The sequence below is a fragment of the Rhinopithecus roxellana genome, chromosome 19, assembly GCF_007565055.1.
Source record: "Rhinopithecus roxellana isolate Shanxi Qingling chromosome 19, ASM756505v1, whole genome shotgun sequence".
In the NCBI taxonomy this organism is placed as follows: Eukaryota; Metazoa; Chordata; class Mammalia; order Primates; family Cercopithecidae; genus Rhinopithecus; species Rhinopithecus roxellana.
Genome location: NC_044567.1, coordinates 61,597,849 through 61,614,221, shown reverse-complemented (window position 1 = coordinate 61,614,221; position 16,373 = coordinate 61,597,849). Strand labels below are relative to the sequence as shown.

Genomic DNA, 16,373 nt, shown 5'->3' with positions numbered 1-16,373 from the left:
GCCACCGTGCCCAGCCTCCTTATTGATTTTCTTTTATCTTATCTTATCTTTTTTTTTTTTTTTTTTTGAGATGGAGTCTCTGTCTGTCACCCAGGCTGGAGTGCAGTGGCACGATCTCAGCTCACCGCAAGCTCTGCTTCCTGGGTTCACGCCATTCTTCTGCCTCAGCCTCCCGAGTAGCTGGGACTACAGTCACCTGCCACCACGCCTGGCTAATTTTTTTTGTATTTTTAGTAGAGACGGCGTTTCACCGTGTTAGCCAGGATGGTCTCGATCTCCTGACTTATGATCTGCCCACCTCGGCTTCCCAAAGTGCTGGGATTACAGGCATGAGCCACCGCGCCTGCCTCCTTATTGATTTTCTAATGTTAAAAACCATTTTGGGTGTTTGGCATAAACCCAACTTGGTAATAATGTTTTATCCTGTTTATGTATCACCAGATTCCGTATGCTGATTTTTTGTTTCAGGCTTTTGCATTTATGTTAATGAGTGATATTTGCCTATGATACTTTCTTGCTCTGCCCTTGTCAGGTTTTGGCATCAAGATTATGTTAGTCTCGTGAAATGGATTTGGGATTTCATCTTCTTTTTCTATGCTCTGCAAAATTATCTATAAAATAGACATTATTTCTTCCTTATGTGTTTGGTAAATATTTCCATTGAAGCTGTATAGGTCTGGAGTTTCATTTTAGCAGAAGTTTTAAACAAGGGATTTGATTTATTTAAATATAATAGCTGTGGAATTATTTAGGTTTTCTATTTCTTTTGTGCTGATTTTAGCATATTGTATTTTTTCTTTCTTTCTCTTTTTTCTTTTTTTTGAGATGGAGTCTTGTTCTGTTGCTCAGGCTGGAGTGCAGTGGTGCGATCTTGGCTCACTGCAACCTCCACCTCCTGGGTTCAAGCAATTCTCCTGACTCAGCCTCCCAAGTATCTGGGGCTACAGGTGTGTGCCACTACGCCAGGCTAATTTTGTATTTTTAGTAGAGACAGAGTTTCACCATGTTGGCCAGGCTGGTCTTGAACTCCTGACTTCAGTTGATCCACCTGTCTCGGCCTCTCACAGTGCCTGGCCTGTGTAATTTTTTTCTGGGAATTTGTTTATTCCATCTAAAATTGTAAATTTATTGGCATAACATTGTTTAAATATCCTTTTATTATTATATCCTTTTGTCTTATTCATGGTTTATTAACTTTTTAATATGTGCAGGATATACCGTCACATACCCCTTTTAATTCTTTTTTTTTTTTTTTTTCTTTTTCTGAGATGGAGTCTTGCTCTGTTGCCCAGGCTGGAGTGCAGTGGCACGATCTTGGCTCACTGCAACCTCTGCCTCCCAGGTTCAGGTGATTCTCAGGTGATTCTCCCACCTCAGCCTCCCGAGTAGCTGGGATTACAGGTGCACGCCACCACGACTGGTTAATTTTTGTATTTTTAGTAGAGACAGCATTTCACCATGTTGCCTAGGCTGGTCTCAAACTCCTGACTTCAGATGATCCACCCACCTTGGCCTCCCAAAGTGCTGGAATTACAGGTGTGAGTACTGTGCCTGACCCTCTTTTGGTTTTAATTTGCATTTTTCTGGTGATTACAGATGCTGAGTATTTAAAAATAGATCTGTTGCCCATTTATAGCTCTTCTTTTGAGAACTATCTGGTCAGATTCTTTGCCCAGTTTTTAATTAGATGATTTGTTTTCTTGTTGTTGATTTGTTTGAGTTCCTTATGTATTTTGGATATTAGCTCTTCATCAGATGTATGTTTTGCAAATATTTTCTCTCAGTCTGTAGGCTGTTGCTTCATTCTCCTGATTGTTTCCTTTGCTGTGCAGAAGCTCTTTGGTTTTGTGAATCCCATTTGTCTAGTTTTGCTTTTGTTGCCCGTGCTTTTGGCGTCCTCTCCAAGACATCATTGCCCAGACCAACGCTGTGGAGCTTTTCCCTTAGGTTTTCTTCTGAGAGCTTTAAGTTTCAGGTCTTACATTTACGTCTTCTCTATTGTGAGTTGATTTTTGTATATGTTGTGAGATAAAGGTCTGGCTTCATTCTTCTGCACGTGGATCTCCAGTTTTCCCAGCACCATTTATTGAAGAGACTGTCCTTTCCCCATTGTGTGTTCTTGTCACAGAGCCCACTTCTTTCCCCAGGACCCAGGCTGGAATGGAAGGAGAGCTGTGCCTTCGCATGGATCCCCTGCTCTCCAGTCCAGGCTGCCGTGGTCCTCACCCCTTCCCAGGGTCTCTCTGACACTGAGGCCCTATGTCTGTGCCATTTGTTATTGTGCTTGAAGTGCTGGGTTTTTGTTTAGTTTAGTTTTGTTTAGTTTTATTGATTTATTATTTTTTTGAGACAGAGTTTTGCTCTTGTTGCCCAGGCTGGAGTGCAATGGCGCCATCTTGGCTCACTGCAACCTCCACCTCCTGGGTTCAAGCAATTCTCTTGCCTCAGCTTCCTGAGTAGCTGGGATTACAGGCATGCGCGACCCACGCCTGGCTAAGTTTTGTATATTTAGTAGAGACGGCGTTTCTCCATGTTGGTCAGGCTGGTCTCGAACTCCCAACCTCAGGTAATCTGCCTGCTTCCCAAAGTGCAAGGATTATAGGTGTGAGCCACCCAGCCGGGCCTTTTTTTTTTTTTTTTTTAAGTAAAGAAATATTTCCCTGTATCTGGAATCTTTCAAGAGTGAGAATATGAGAGAAAGAACAAAAAGAACATATATATATATATATATATTTTCCTTTAAAAGATTTTTGAATTTTAGGTTCAGGGGGTTCCTGTGCAGGTTTGCTACATGGATATATTGCATGATGCTGAGGTTTGAGCCTCAATCAAACCTGTCACCCAGATAGTGAACACAGTACCCAATCGGTAGTTTTTTCAGTGCTTGCTCCCTTCCCTCCTCTGTTTTGTTCTTGCCCGCTTCCCTCCTCTGTCTGTTGTTCCCATCTTTATGTCCATGTGTAACCAATGTTTAGCTCCCACTTCTAAGTGAGGACATGTGGTATTTGATTTTCTGTTTCTGCGTTAATTCACTTAGGATAATGGCCTCCAGCCACATCCATGTTGCTGCAAAGGACATGATTTTGAAGGAAAACGTATATTTTAAGAAAATGCAGGCCAGGTGTTGTGGTTCCCGCCTGTAATCCCAGCACTTTGTGAGGCTGAGGTGGGTGGATCGCTTGAGCCCAGGAGTTCGAGACCAGCCTGGACAACATGGCAAAATCCTGTTTCTACTAAAACTACAAAAATTAGCCAGGTGTGGAGGCATGTGTCTGTAGTCCCAGCTACTCAGGAGGCTGAAGTGGGAGGATCAATTAAGCCTGGGAGGTGAAGGCTTCAGTGAGCCATAATTGAGCCATGACTATGCCACTGCACTCCAGCCTGGGCGACACAGTGAGAGCCTGTCTCAAAAAAAAAAAAAAAAAAAAAAAAAAAAGAAAGCAAACACTGCTTTACTGTCTATAATACTTGCCTTTCTACAAGGTGATAGTAATCAGGAGCGTGTAGGATTGGCAGAAAGGTGGACGAATAGATCAATGGAACAGAATGGGAAATCCATAAATTTGCAATTTGACAAAAGGGGTCAAAGCAATTCAATGAAGAAAGTGGGATCTGTGTTGTATGGATCCCATAGCGCATGGAGACCAGTTGCCATTGCTGTTCTGGTCAACTTCAAAGGCATTCATCCAGGCTGGTTTATTCCAAAACCACTAGAAATCATTAGGACTACCGGGACAGCCTCTCCACAGCCATCTGATGTGGCTGCCTCAGCTCGACCTCATGAGGGTCATCAGTGCTAACAGTCAAGGTAAGACCCGTGGAAATGGGTCTTCTGGTATTTCCTCTCCACCAGACTGGTCTAACACTAAGATGGCTGCAAAAGGATATTCCTTGAAATATACAGATTACCTTGGCCGTAGGGTGGAGAGAGGGGTGAACTGCAGGAAGCTATTATTGCTTAGTGCCAATATTTTTATTTTTGGGGGGATCTGTTGTTGTGCTATTCAGTGATTTTCCTGGTGACTTTGACCCAGTGGAAAACTGAAGGACAAAAGTTTTGTATGTGGAAGGTGTATTTCTTCCTTGACTGTTATTTAACCCATGAAACTTGGATTTGGGAGCTATTCCCTAAACAGAAAGCTGTGGCCCTGCCCTTGGGGTGGAGGTGACAGCACATGAATTTGTGTTTTCCAGGCTACTCCATTGCCACTGACATCAGTGGTCCAATGACAGTGAATGGCCTGGAGCGGGGCTCGTTGATCGTGCAGTGTGTTTACAACTCAGGCTGGGAGACCTACTTGAAGTGGTGGTGTCGAGGAGCTATTTGGAAAGGCTGCAAGATCCTTGTTAAAACCACTGGATCGGAGCAGGAGGTGAAGAGGGACCGGGTGTCTATCAAGGACAATCAGAAAAACCACACGTTCACTGTGACCATGGAGGGTCTCATGCAAACTGATGCTGACACTTACTGGTGTGGAATTGAGAGAACTGGAACTGACCTTGGGGTCACAGTTCAAGTGACTGTTGACCCAGGTAAGAGGGAATGTATATCTGTGTGTGTCTCTCAGGGGCTGCTCTGTCCTGGTCTCTGAGGTCCTACTCAAGTGACTTAATTGTCACTGAGTGATCTATCACTTGAGTCCTGAGTCTCAGAGAACCCTAACTGACCACCTGGGATTGGGGGAGCAGGGCCTCTTTTCAATGCCCCCATGGCTCCCAGGGCTCCCTCCACGATGGGAATTAAGACTTTCTAGGCACATTTTTACCACTGCCCAGCTCAGTGCCTGAGGACAAGGTGATGGTCCCACTTTCAGCCCATGGGCCAAAGGGATGCCTTCCCATGGTACCCAGTGACCCCAATCCTTGCCATTGCTTTTTGGAGACCTCTGGTGCCCAGGTGTGTCCTGCTTTTGGTGGAGTTCTGGGCTGGGGCTTCACAGCTGCTGTTGCCACCTCCCATTCCACATCTAACTTGGGGGAAAAAGAGGCTCAGCATAGTTGGGGTGCTGGCATCTAATTCCCAAGTCCAGACAGGTCTTCACAGTCAAACAGCTGCATTCCTGCCTGGTCCCTGACATCTCACCATGAGCCATTTTTGCATGTAGACTTAATGATGTTCTCTTCCTATTTCCTTCTAGAATGCAGACACTCCTGGGAGGGTCGGCTCAGGGTTCCCAGTGACTTGGTTTGCATGCGTTTATTTGTTGGGCTTATTCTGCTGTCCCTCAGAAGATGAGCAGCACCAGCTCAAGGGCCCTTGTGGCATGGAGGGAGCACCACAGTCCTCAGGGCCCCATGCTGCACCTGGAGCCTCTGGGGCATGTTCTAGTTTGCAAAGTGCTGAACGTGCATTGTCTCAATGAGTCCTAACAATACGCCTGAGAAGGGGGCATCGCCATCACTGAAGCTTTGTAACTTGCCCAAAGTCAAGGTTCTTCCTGAATATTATGATTTCTTTCAGGGCTGGTCCTGATCTTTGATGTCACAGATCTAGGGTCACTGTGCAAGTTCCCACTCTGCTCCTGTTGTTGATGGATAAACAGGGCTGGGGTGGAGATTGGCCAAGGTGCTGTCCTAAGCAGCAGGGTGGCTCAAGTTCAGCTGATCTCCAGCTGCCCTTAGGCTCTTCCCAACCCCCTCTAACCCTCCCAGGGCCTGCTCAGCGTCCTCCCTGGACCCTGCCCAGCCCCAGGAGCCTCTGGAGTCTCCTAGAAGCCAGGGAGACATGAGCAGTCCAGGCTGCAGCCCCTTCCCATAGTAGCAGTCCAGACCCCCGCCTAGGCTCAGAGCCCTGTGCAGGGCTGTGGGTGGGCTCATGGGCAGGGTCTTCTGTGATCTGGTCTATACACCAAGCATCAACTACAGCATCAACTGCTGCCCCCACCACGTCTACTTCCACTACATTCACAGCACCAGTCATCCCGGAAGAAACCAGCAACTCCCCAACTCTGACTGGCCACCACTTGGACAAGAGGTAAACCAACTCTGGTTCCCCTGTGGACTACTTGGCCCAAACTCCTCCAATGGAGAACTCTTCGAAGTCCCAGTTTCCAGCCTGAGCTTTGTCTGGGACCTGCATACTCCTTGGTGAGGATGAGGAAGCTGGGAGCCCTTCCCATTTGCTGTCAGGCCACACAGTGTCCTTTCAGTCTCCACACATCCTTCATTCTGCAGCTCAGTGCTGTTTGTAGCTTCATTCGTTCATTCACCCCACTTTTACTGTGTTATAATAACTTCTACCTGGCTGCACCGTGCTGAGCTCAGGGGACCCAGACATGGACTGTCCCCGTGGAGCGCAGAGCTTAGTGTGGGGGACGGATGAGTTGGCAGTCAGTGAGGACGGTGTGGCTCATGTGAGTGGGCCATGGGGTCATGGAGCTGCAGGGATGGCTCTTGGGTCCAACTTCTGGGAGGACAAGGAAAGCAGGGCTTGGGGAAGTCCTGTTTGCCTTAATTTTCCTCTGATTACTGTTATGGCAAGAACAGTGATGCCGATAGTTTCTCACATCTCTGGAGCACCTGGCAGTTCACAAAAGGCTTTCCTGTGCATTATTTTGTTTTCTTTGACCTTCCCTACCCACCTCTTGTGGAAGAAGGGGCAGATATAAATGTTCCCATTCTACAGAAGAAGGAACTGAGCCTCAGTCCCTTCCTCAGTGAAGGGTGGCACTGGCGCTTGGATGGAAGTCTCTGGGCTCTACACCATAGCTCGGGTCACGCCTCTTAGTGCCCTGGCCAACCACTTGCAGTCAGCTGGGCTTTCTAGAAGTGGAATGTCCCCTTTCATTTCCTCCTTTCACTTTGCCTGGCCCTCTTGACTTTGTTTTTAGGTCCACCAAGTGTCAAGGTCTCCTATTGCTGGGACCTTGCCACAAAATCCCTGTGGGAGGTCCCTGGTATTCTGACCACCCGAGACCCTTCTACTCCCCCTCTCCCATTGCCTTCTGTTTTTTTTCTTTTTAATTAAACTTTTTAAGGTTTTCTTTTTCTTTTTTCTTTTTAGACAGAGTCTTGCTTTGTAGCTCAGATGAGTGCATGGTGCCATCTTGGCTCACTGCAACCTCTGCCTCTCATGTTCAAGCAATTCTTATGCCTCAGTCTCCTGAGTAGCTGGGAGACTACAGTCGCCTGCCACCTCGCCCAGCTAATTGGTTTTTTTTAAGACTGATTCTCACTCTGTTGCTGAGGCTGGAATGCAGTAGTATGATCTCAGCTCACTGCAACCTCTGCCTCCTGGGTTCATGTGATTCTCGTGCCTCAGCTTCCCGAGTAGCTGGGACTACAGGTGTGAGCCACCATGCCCAGCCAATTTTTAGTAGCGATAGGGTTTTGCTATGTTGGCCAAGCTGGTCTCCAACTCCTGTCCTCAAGTGATATGCCCACCTCAGCCTCCCAAAGTGCTGAGATTACAAGCATGAGCCACCTCACTTTGTCCCTATTTTTCTTTTCCCTAAGCAAACCAATACAGGATGCTCTCTGATTTGAAAGTTTATTTTCTACCAAACTGCTTCGAATAAATAATAGTTAAGGTTTTTTTAAAAAATTATTTTATGAATTGAAGCCGTATGTAAGTACCCAATTAGGGCCTTTGATTAGCATGACATGGTTTATTCACTCATTTATTGAACACATAACTCTTGAGCACTCACTCTAGCCTGTCACTGTTTAAGGGAATTAAAAAGGGTACAAGAATGGACCAAATAATCAAAATGCCTGCCCTCAAGGTACTTACAATCTAGAGCCAATTAGTGTAACCAAATAGGGTTGACACAATTAATTGATTGATGAATTTCTTCTTCAAATTTCTGCACATCCAGTGATGAAGGAGACGGTCCTTGTATTAGTTTGCTTGGGTTGCCCCTAACAAAATATCACAGAATGGGGGCTTAAATCACAAACATTTATTTTCTCACAATTCTGGAGGCTAAAAGTCTGAGATCAAGGTGTCCATGAGGTTGGTTTCTTCTGAGCCCTCTCAGCTTGTAGATGGCTGTCTTCTTCCGATGTCTTCACGTGGTCGTCCCTCTGCGTGTGTCTGTGTCCTGATCTCTTCTAATGACACCAGTCATAATGGATTAGGGCCCACCTCAGTGACCTCATTTAACATCAATCACCTCTTTAAAGATCCTGTTTTCAAATACAATCACATTCTGAGATACTAGAGGGTGGGACTTCAACATATGGATTGGGGTTAGGGGTGGTGGTGTACAATACAGCACAGCCCAGCCCACAACCGTTTCTTTTTGTTGTTGTTTGTTTGTTTTGAGATAGAGTCTCACTTTGTCACCCATGCTGGAGTGCAGTGTCAGGATCTCGGCTCACTGCAACCTCTGCCTCCTGGGTTCAAGCGATTCTCCTGCCTCAGCGTCCCAAGCAGCTGGGAGTACCTGGGATTATAGATGCGCACCACCACGCCCGGCTAATATTTTGTATTTTTAGTAGAGACGGGGTTTCGCCATGTTGGCCAGGCTGGTCTCGAACTCCCGGCCTCATGTGATCTGCCCGCCTCGGCCTCCCAAAGTGCTGGGAATACAGGTGTGAGCCACTGCGTGTGGTCGAGAGAGTGATTCTTGAGCAAAGACTGGAAGAGGTGAGAGAGTGAGCCAAGCAGAGCTCTGGAGGGAGCATGTTCCTGGAGAAAAATGCAACTGGAATAAGGTCCTTAAGGTGGGGGTGTGCCTGGAATATTTGAAGAGCAGCAGGAAGTGAGGCTGGAGTGAAGCAGGCAGGGGTGAGACATAGGCAGGAGTGGAGGCCATTGTCAGCCCTGGCCATTTTCATGGGCTGAAATGGGGCTGTTATGGGATTTATTTATTTAATTTAATTAAATTTATTTATTTGTTTATTTATTTTTTGAGACAGGGTCTTGCTCTGTCGACCAGACTGGAGTGCAGTGGTGTGATCTCAGCTCACTGCAACCTCCGCCTCCTGGGTTCAAGCAATTCTCCCACCTCAACCTCCCAAGTAGCTGGGACTACAGACACATGCCACCCTACCCGGCTAATTTTTATATTTTTTGGTAGAGATGGAGTTTCACCACGTTGGTCAGGCTGGTCTCGAACTCCTGACCTCAAGTGATCTGCCTACTTCAGCCTTCTAAGGTGCTGGGATTACAGGTATGAGCCACCTTGCCTGGCCTGTTGCAGAATTTTGAGGAAGGGAGGGGCATGTGCTGACATTGGGTTCACAGGCCCCCCCGGCTGCGTGGCGATGATCCACTACAGTAGGGCCTGTCAGTGTCCTGTGGCTGCCGTTACGAGTGGCTCAAAGCAAAATAAATATGTTCTCTCACAGCTAAGGAGGCCAGGAATTGGAAATCAAGGTGTTGCCAGGGTCATTTCCACCCTGGGGCTCAAAGGGAGCGTCTGTCTCGTGCCTCTGTTCCAGCTGCTGGTGGGCGCCTGCGATCCTCTGGGCTTGTGGTGGCATCACTCTGATCCCTGTCTCTGTCATCTCATGGTCTTCTTCCTGTGTGTTTATGTGTCCAAATTTCCCTCTTGTAAGGACACCATTCGCTGGATCAGGGCCCATGCTAATCAAGTATGACCTCATCTTAACTTGATTACATCCACAAATAGGTCACATTCACGGGTCTGAGTGGATGTGAATTTGGAGGGGAAGAGGACGCTATTCAACCCAGTAGAGAGGGCAGGTGTAGAAGCAGGAGGTGTTTGAGAAGTCTGCTGCCCTACACTTTCTGTTAGGCTTCTAGACACATTAAAACCACCTCATGGAACCCCTTTCTCTTTTTAAAAACTATCTTTTGTTAAGGCCGGATGCCATGGCTTACGGCCGTAATCCCAGCACTTTGGGAGGCCGAGGCGGGTGGATCACTTGAGGTCAGGAGTTTGAGACCAGCCTGGTCTACATGGTGAAATCCTGTCTCTACTAACAATACAAAAATTAGCCAGGCATGGTGGTGGGCGCCTGTAATCCCAGCTTCTTGGGAGGCTGAGGCAGGAGAAATTCTTGAACCTGGGAGGTGGAGGTTGCAGTAAGCCGAGATCGTGCCACGGCACTCCAGCCTGGGTGACAGAGTGAGACTCTGTCTCAAAAACAAACAAAAAACAAAAACAACTATCTTTTGCTAAAATTCTTAAATTTTTAAGCTTTTGTTTTAGCTTTAGGGGTACGTGTACAGGTTTGTTATATAGGTAAATTGCATGTCACTGGGATTTTGTGTACAGATTATTTTGTCACCCAGGTAACAGGTATAGTACCCAACAGATAGTTTGTAGTTTTTTGATTCTCTCCTTCCTCTCATCCTCCATCCTCAAGTAGGCCCTGGTATCTCTTGTTCCATTCCCTTCTTTGTGTCTGTGTGTACTCATTGTAAACCCATCTTTGAGGGTCTCCAGGAGTGAGGGTTCCCGGGCTGCAAACCACAGACCTCCAGCTCATCAGGTGTGCGGCCCTCCCCCGCTGCTGGGTGGGAGGGATTGGGCTGAGAGGCAGACAGTGAGCCTGGGGTGCAGAGGACACTTGCCATTGTTTCTAGGCACAACCTCCTGAAGCTCAGCGTCCTGCTGCCTCTCATCTTCACCATATTGCTGCTGCTTTTGGTGGCCGCTTCGCTCTTGGCTTGGAGGATAATGAAGTGCCAGCAGAAAGGTGAGAGGACCTGGGTGAGGCTGGGCTGAGACTGGGCCGGGTGGCTGGGGTTGTGGCCAATGGCCAGCATTGGTATCTGGGAACTATCTGGTCCAAGCGAATTACCTGGACGATCTGGAAAGGGCGCTGTCCCAAAGGCCCTCAGCAGCTGGCAGTGCGAGGCGACCAGCGGCCACTCTGGAGCTTGTAGGGGAGCCCCAGGAGGTTTTGGCATTTGCCTCCTGCCCTGCACCTCTGTCCTTCCCCTTCTCTTCTCTCTGATCCACCTCCCTCTCTCTTTCCTGGACTGGCTCTTGGTGGCAGAGGTGTCGATGGTCTTAGGTGGGTGGTCCAGTCTGGGGTGTCTAGACTAGATGCTAGAGTCGGGTCTGTGTGGTTGTCAAGGAGGTACTGAGCTGACATGGAATGGGGAGGGAGAAACAGACACAAACACACCAGTGCATGCACACACACATGCCCGATCACGGGCACACACACTGCATGGATCCCAAGTGCGTGTACACTCCTCACATTACATGCGCACGCACACACACACAGCCCTCCAAGTCTGATCAGGAAATTGAAATGGCCTTTCCTTCTGTCCCTCCCCTGCCCGCTGTACTTTCTCAGTGTGAACTTGCCCTGTGTGAACTTGCCCTTCAGGGAAGAACCTCTTGGCGCAGGAGCCTGCACTTACAGATCATGAGGCCTGGCCTCAACTAAACCCTTTTGCGTCTGGCTTCACTTCCACATTTTCACACAATTGTACCTCTTTCCCTTCTAGAACAGCTGGGTCCTGGCTCTCACAGGGTTCTCTCCAACACTTCTCCCTCCCCACAGCCTGGGAAGAGGGGAGCCTGACTCTCTGTTAGTTAGTTTGTTTTCTGTGACACTTTCTAAAAATTAGAGCCTGACTCTTATTCATCACTTTTTCTCCCATGACCTAAGGTCTAAGTGCTTTCTGTGTTCTTCAGCATCTAGACTTTTGAAACTAGGGGAAAATCCCCCACTTCTTTGTTGTCCCTAGAGTAGGGATGTGGGGGTGGTGGCCCGGGAGGGGAGAAAGAAGACAGTGACCAGCAACCACCTGAAAATCGGTCCCAGTGGAAAAACTTCCAATCCAATCGCCGGATGCCATGGCTCATGCCTATAATCCCAGCACTTAGGGAGGCCGGGGCGGGTGGATCACTTGAGATCAGGAGTTAGAGACCAGCCTGGCCAACGTGGTGAAACTCTTTCTCTACTAAAAATACAAAAAATTGGCCAGATGTGGTGGCAGGCGCCTGTAGTTCCAGCTACTCGTGAGGCTCAGGCAGGAGAATCGCTTGAACCCAGAAGGTGGAGGTTGCAGTGAGTCAAGATCGTGCCATTGCACTCCAGTATGGGCAACAAGAGAGAAACTCCATCTCAAAACCAAACCAAACCAAACCAAACCAAACCAAACCAAACAAAATCCGTCCCTACTGTGCTGACCCAGCTTGTACATTCTACTTGGGGTTGGGGGGCAGCTTGGTGCAAGCCTGTCTCTGCAGACAACTTTTACTGATGGAGCACCACCTGCCCAGCACAGCCAAGCACCCAGGTTGTAAGGAAGGGACAGGCCCGGCCATCCTGCAGCTTACAGCCCACTTGAGGACTAACTAGAATTCAGTGGGATAAAGATGATGAGACAGACCTAAAGCACGTGTCCCCTCGGGGGCCCGGGAGGGGGATTAGACAGCCTGGGTAGCTGCGGAAGGCAGGCATGGCTTTGAATTGACCCCTGAAGGATGAATCGGGTAGAGAGACACGGTGGAATTCCAGGCCAAGTCGAGATTCTGCAGAAGCAAACTTACTCCCTGGGGACCAATGACTGGCAGGGCCACCCGATCAGCTGAGTGCACAGTTCTATGATGTGGGGAGCAGGGGGCTGGGATGTCCTTCTTTTTCAGGTGGAGAAGGGAAAGGTCAGAGAGGTGACGTGACCAGTGTCACAGAGTGTGTCATCTGAGGAGTCAGAATTAGAACCAGGTCCCTGTCTTTGAGCCTGGACCCAATTCACCTCTTTTCTTCCATATTTCTCTTGGCTAGACCTGGGGGTTCTTGTGAGTCTGGGGAATGGGCTTTCTAATTGTTAATTGTTGTTTGTCTTTTAGCGGCTGGGATGTCCTCAGAGCAGGTAAGATACTCCCCAAGGTTGGACCAGAGAGACCAGGCAGCTTCTTTCCCCTTCCTCATTTTCCATCTCCCAGAAGGTCCAAAATATCAGATAAGTCCTGTGCCAAAGTATCCCGTCCTCATGGCCCCCTGCAGGGTCTGGGGACTGAGGGCCTGGAAGCAGCCAGGGGGACGAGGGCTGAGGGGTACAGGAGCCTGAGAAGTGGGGGTCACAGAAGGAACTGGGAGAGGGGCACCCAGGGAAGTGGAGAGGCTCTTGTCCTGCCACGGAAAAGGAACCTGTGTCCACAGACAATCTTGTGACTCCCCAGCGTGTGTTCCCTCTCCCAGGTACCGCAGCCCCTGGAGGGCGACCTCTGCTATGCAGACCTGACCCTGCAGCTGACCAGAACCTCCCCACAAAAGGCTACCACGAAGCTCTCCTTCTCTGCCCAGGCTGACCAGGTGGAAGTGGAATATGTCACCATGGTGCGTCCTCCGTGGGGGCTGCTGTGAGGCTCGGGCAGGGGGGCACAGGCCTGCTGTTGTGCCCCATTGGAGGGTGGGCTTTCTCCCGCTCACATGGGCATAGAGGAGGCGGGTGTGGGGCAAAGCCATAGTCACTGCAGGACTCGCCTAGGAGCTCCCCCAGGCAAGTCTTGGCCCCGGGGACCCAGGGACTGGCCAAACATGGTCCCCACGTTGGGCAGCAGAGTCCCAGACAGGCCGAATGACTTGGGATTCCACAGGAAATGTGATGCCCTGGTGCAGCGTTAGGGGACAATCTGTTCTGTTGTGGTTGAAGCTCAGGGTGCTTGGCAGAGTCGGGGGGAAGCTGGAGGGCTTGAGAGGGATCAGAAGCCCTGAAAGGTCCACCCCCACTAGCCTCCTCCAACGGCTCCTCTGCCCCGTGACTGTCACTTCCTGCTGTCCTCTCTGACCTGGCGCCCGCCTTTGCTGCAGGCTCCCTTCCCGAAGGAGGACATTTCCTATGCATCGCTGACCTTGGCTGCTGAGGATCAGGAGCCAACCTACTGCAACATGGGCCCCCTCAGTAGCCACATCCCCAGTGTTGGCCCTGAGGATCCCACGGAATACAGCATCATTAGGAGGCCTTAGCCTGCACTCCAGGCTCCTTCTTGGACCCCAGGCTGTGAGCACATTCCTGCCTCATCGACCATCTGTGCCCTGCTCCCCTCATCAGGACCAACCCCGGGGACTGGTGCCTCTGCCTGATCAGCCAGCATTGCCCCCAGCTCTGGCTTGGGCTTGGGGCCAAGTCTCAGGGGGCTTCTAGGAGTTGGGGTTCTCTAAACGTCCCCTCCTCTCCTACATAACTGAGGAGGGGACTAGGGATATGCTCTGGGGCTTTCATGGGAATGATAAAGATGATAATGATAAAAATATTATCATTATTTTATCATTATTATCGTAAAGTATCATTATCATAATACAATGAACCTTTATTTATTGCCTACCACATGTCATGGGCTGAATAATGGCCCCCAAAGATATCTGTGTCCTAATTATTAGAACCTGTGACTGTTACCTTCTGTGGCAGAAAGGGACTGTGCAGATGTATGTAAGTTAAGGGCTTTGAGATAGGAAGGTTATTCTTGCTGATTCGGGTGGGCCCAAAATACCACCACAAGGGTCCTCATAAGAAGGAGGCCAGAAGGTCAAAGAGGAAGAGACAATGTGATGATGGAAGTGGACATGGGTGTGATGTGAGCAGGGGCCACGAATGCCGCAGACTTCAGAAAAGGCAAGGAACGGATTCCCCCGCCTGGAGCCTCCAAAAGAAACCAGCCCTGCCCATGCCTTGACTTGAGCCCAGTGAAACCGATCTTGAGCTTCTGGCCTCCAGAATTGCAGGAGAATAAATTTGTGTTGTTTTTAATAAGCCATGAAATTGGTGCTAATTTGTTACAGCAGCAACAGGAAACTCATACGGTACATGGCAGGTGCCCTTCCCTAGATGCTTCCCATGTAGTAACTAATTTAATCCTCACGACAACCATGAGGCACTTCTATTATTGTCCCCTTTTTACAGACGAGGAACCCTAGGGATGGAGAGGTTCAGTGACTTGAACCAAGTTTAATGGTGAGTAAGCAGGTGAGTTGGAATTTGAGCACATTTGACTCCAGAGCCTGGAGTCTGCACTGTTTGTATAAGGAGGATAGTGTGTATGTGCATGTGTGTGTATGTGTGTGTGTGTATGTACATGGGATCATGAGCATTTACAGATGCTGGACTTACTATCTTCTTTTTCTTTTTTTTTTCTTTTGAGACAGAGTCTCACTCTGTCGCCCAGGCTGGAGTGCAGTGGCGCGATCTCGGCTCACTGCAAGCTCCGCCTCCCGGGTTTACGCCATTCTCCTGCCTCAGCCTCCCGAGTAGCTGGGACTACAGGCACCCGCCATCTCGCCCGGCTAGTTTTTTGTATTTTTTAGTAGAGACGGGGTTTCGCCGTGTAGACCAGGATGGTCTCGATCTCCTGACCTCGTGATCCACCCGTCTCGGCCTCCCAAAGTGCTGGGATTACAGGCTTGAGCCACCGCGCCTGGCCTTCTTTTTTTTTTTTTTTTTTTGAGATGGAGTCTCACTCTGTCCCCCAGGCTGCAGTGCGGTGGTGAGATCTCAGCTCACTGCAACCTCCAGTTCCTGGGTTCAAGCAATTCTCCTGCTTGTCTCCCAAGTAGCTGAAACTACAGGCACCTGCCATTATGCCTGGCTAATTTTCATGTTTTTAGTAGAGATGAGGTTTAACCATGTTGGCCAGGCTGGTCTCAAACTCCTGGCCTCAAGTGATCTGCCTATCTCGACCTCCCAAAGTGCTGGGATTACAGGTGTGAGCCACCACACCCGGCCAGACTTACTATCTTTATTCTAGCAACCTGACAGCCTTCCTTCCAGAAAGTACCCTGAACCCCACTATGTCTCATCATTTCTGTGGTTACCAGCCTAGCCCAAGCAACCATTCCCTGCCTGGTCTTCCTCTTTCACTCTCTGCAGTGGAGTCCATTCTCCTCCCAGCAACCAGAGTGATCTTTTCCAAACACAGATGTGATTACTCCCTGCTTATAGCCTTCTGGTGGTTTCTCTCCCAGCCTGCAAGTTCTCAGGGGATCCATGGGCTGCTGGCTGCCCCTTCACCCCTATCTCCATCCACCCTGCCTCTCACAGGCTCTGCTCCATGCACACCGGCTTTTATTCTGTCCTTCTAATAAGATAAGGCTTGCTCCCTTCTTAGGGCCTTGGCACTTGCTATTCCTCCTTTCCAGAATGCTCTTCCCGCAGATTGGCGAATAGTTAGCTCCTTTTTATCATCACATCTCAGGTTAAATGTTACCTCCTAGAAGAGGCCTTCCTTGGCCACTTAAGGGGCAGTGGTCCCTGCAGCCCACCTCCAATTTCTCTCTGTCTTGTTGCTCTGCTTTATTTCCTTTGGTGAAGTGACTTACTTAGTGGGGTCTATGTTTATCATTTTCCCCATCTCCACTAGGCAGTCTGCTGCGTTAAGTGGGGACTTTGTCTCATTCACTCCCGTATCCCCCGTGCCTAGTTACTGTCTGGCACATGGTGGGTTCTCAAATGTTTATTGGTTGACTCAATGAATAAGCAGTGCATTTGGAGCAGAAGGCAA

At 49.0% G+C, this 16,373-nt stretch overlaps 1 protein-coding gene across 7 annotated transcripts in view; it reads left to right on the top strand.

Moving 5' to 3' along the window:
• Window positions 1–14,633, top strand: part of CD300LF (CD300 molecule like family member f) — a 41,340-nt gene extending 26,707 nt beyond the window's left edge. For 4 of the 7 annotated variants that reach the window (XM_030923760.1, XM_010387655.2, XM_030923759.1 and 1 more), the window contains 6 exons: window positions 4,195–4,533; window positions 5,866–5,974; window positions 10,499–10,611; window positions 12,726–12,748; window positions 13,078–13,215; window positions 13,690–14,633. In XM_030923760.1, coding sequence (XP_030779620.1) covers window positions 4,227–4,533; window positions 5,866–5,974; window positions 10,499–10,611; window positions 12,726–12,748; window positions 13,078–13,215; window positions 13,690–13,845 — 846 coding nt within the window. In that variant the 5' untranslated portion in view covers window positions 4,195–4,226 and the 3' untranslated portion in view covers window positions 13,846–14,633. Of the gene's footprint in view, window positions 1–4,194; window positions 6,088–10,358; window positions 10,405–10,498; window positions 10,612–12,725; window positions 12,749–13,077; window positions 13,216–13,689 lie in introns of all 7 variants that reach the window. The other 3 variants (XM_010387658.2, XM_010387657.2, XM_030923761.1) reach the window with 3 other exon arrangements.
• Window positions 14,634–16,373: the final 1,740 nt, after the last annotated feature.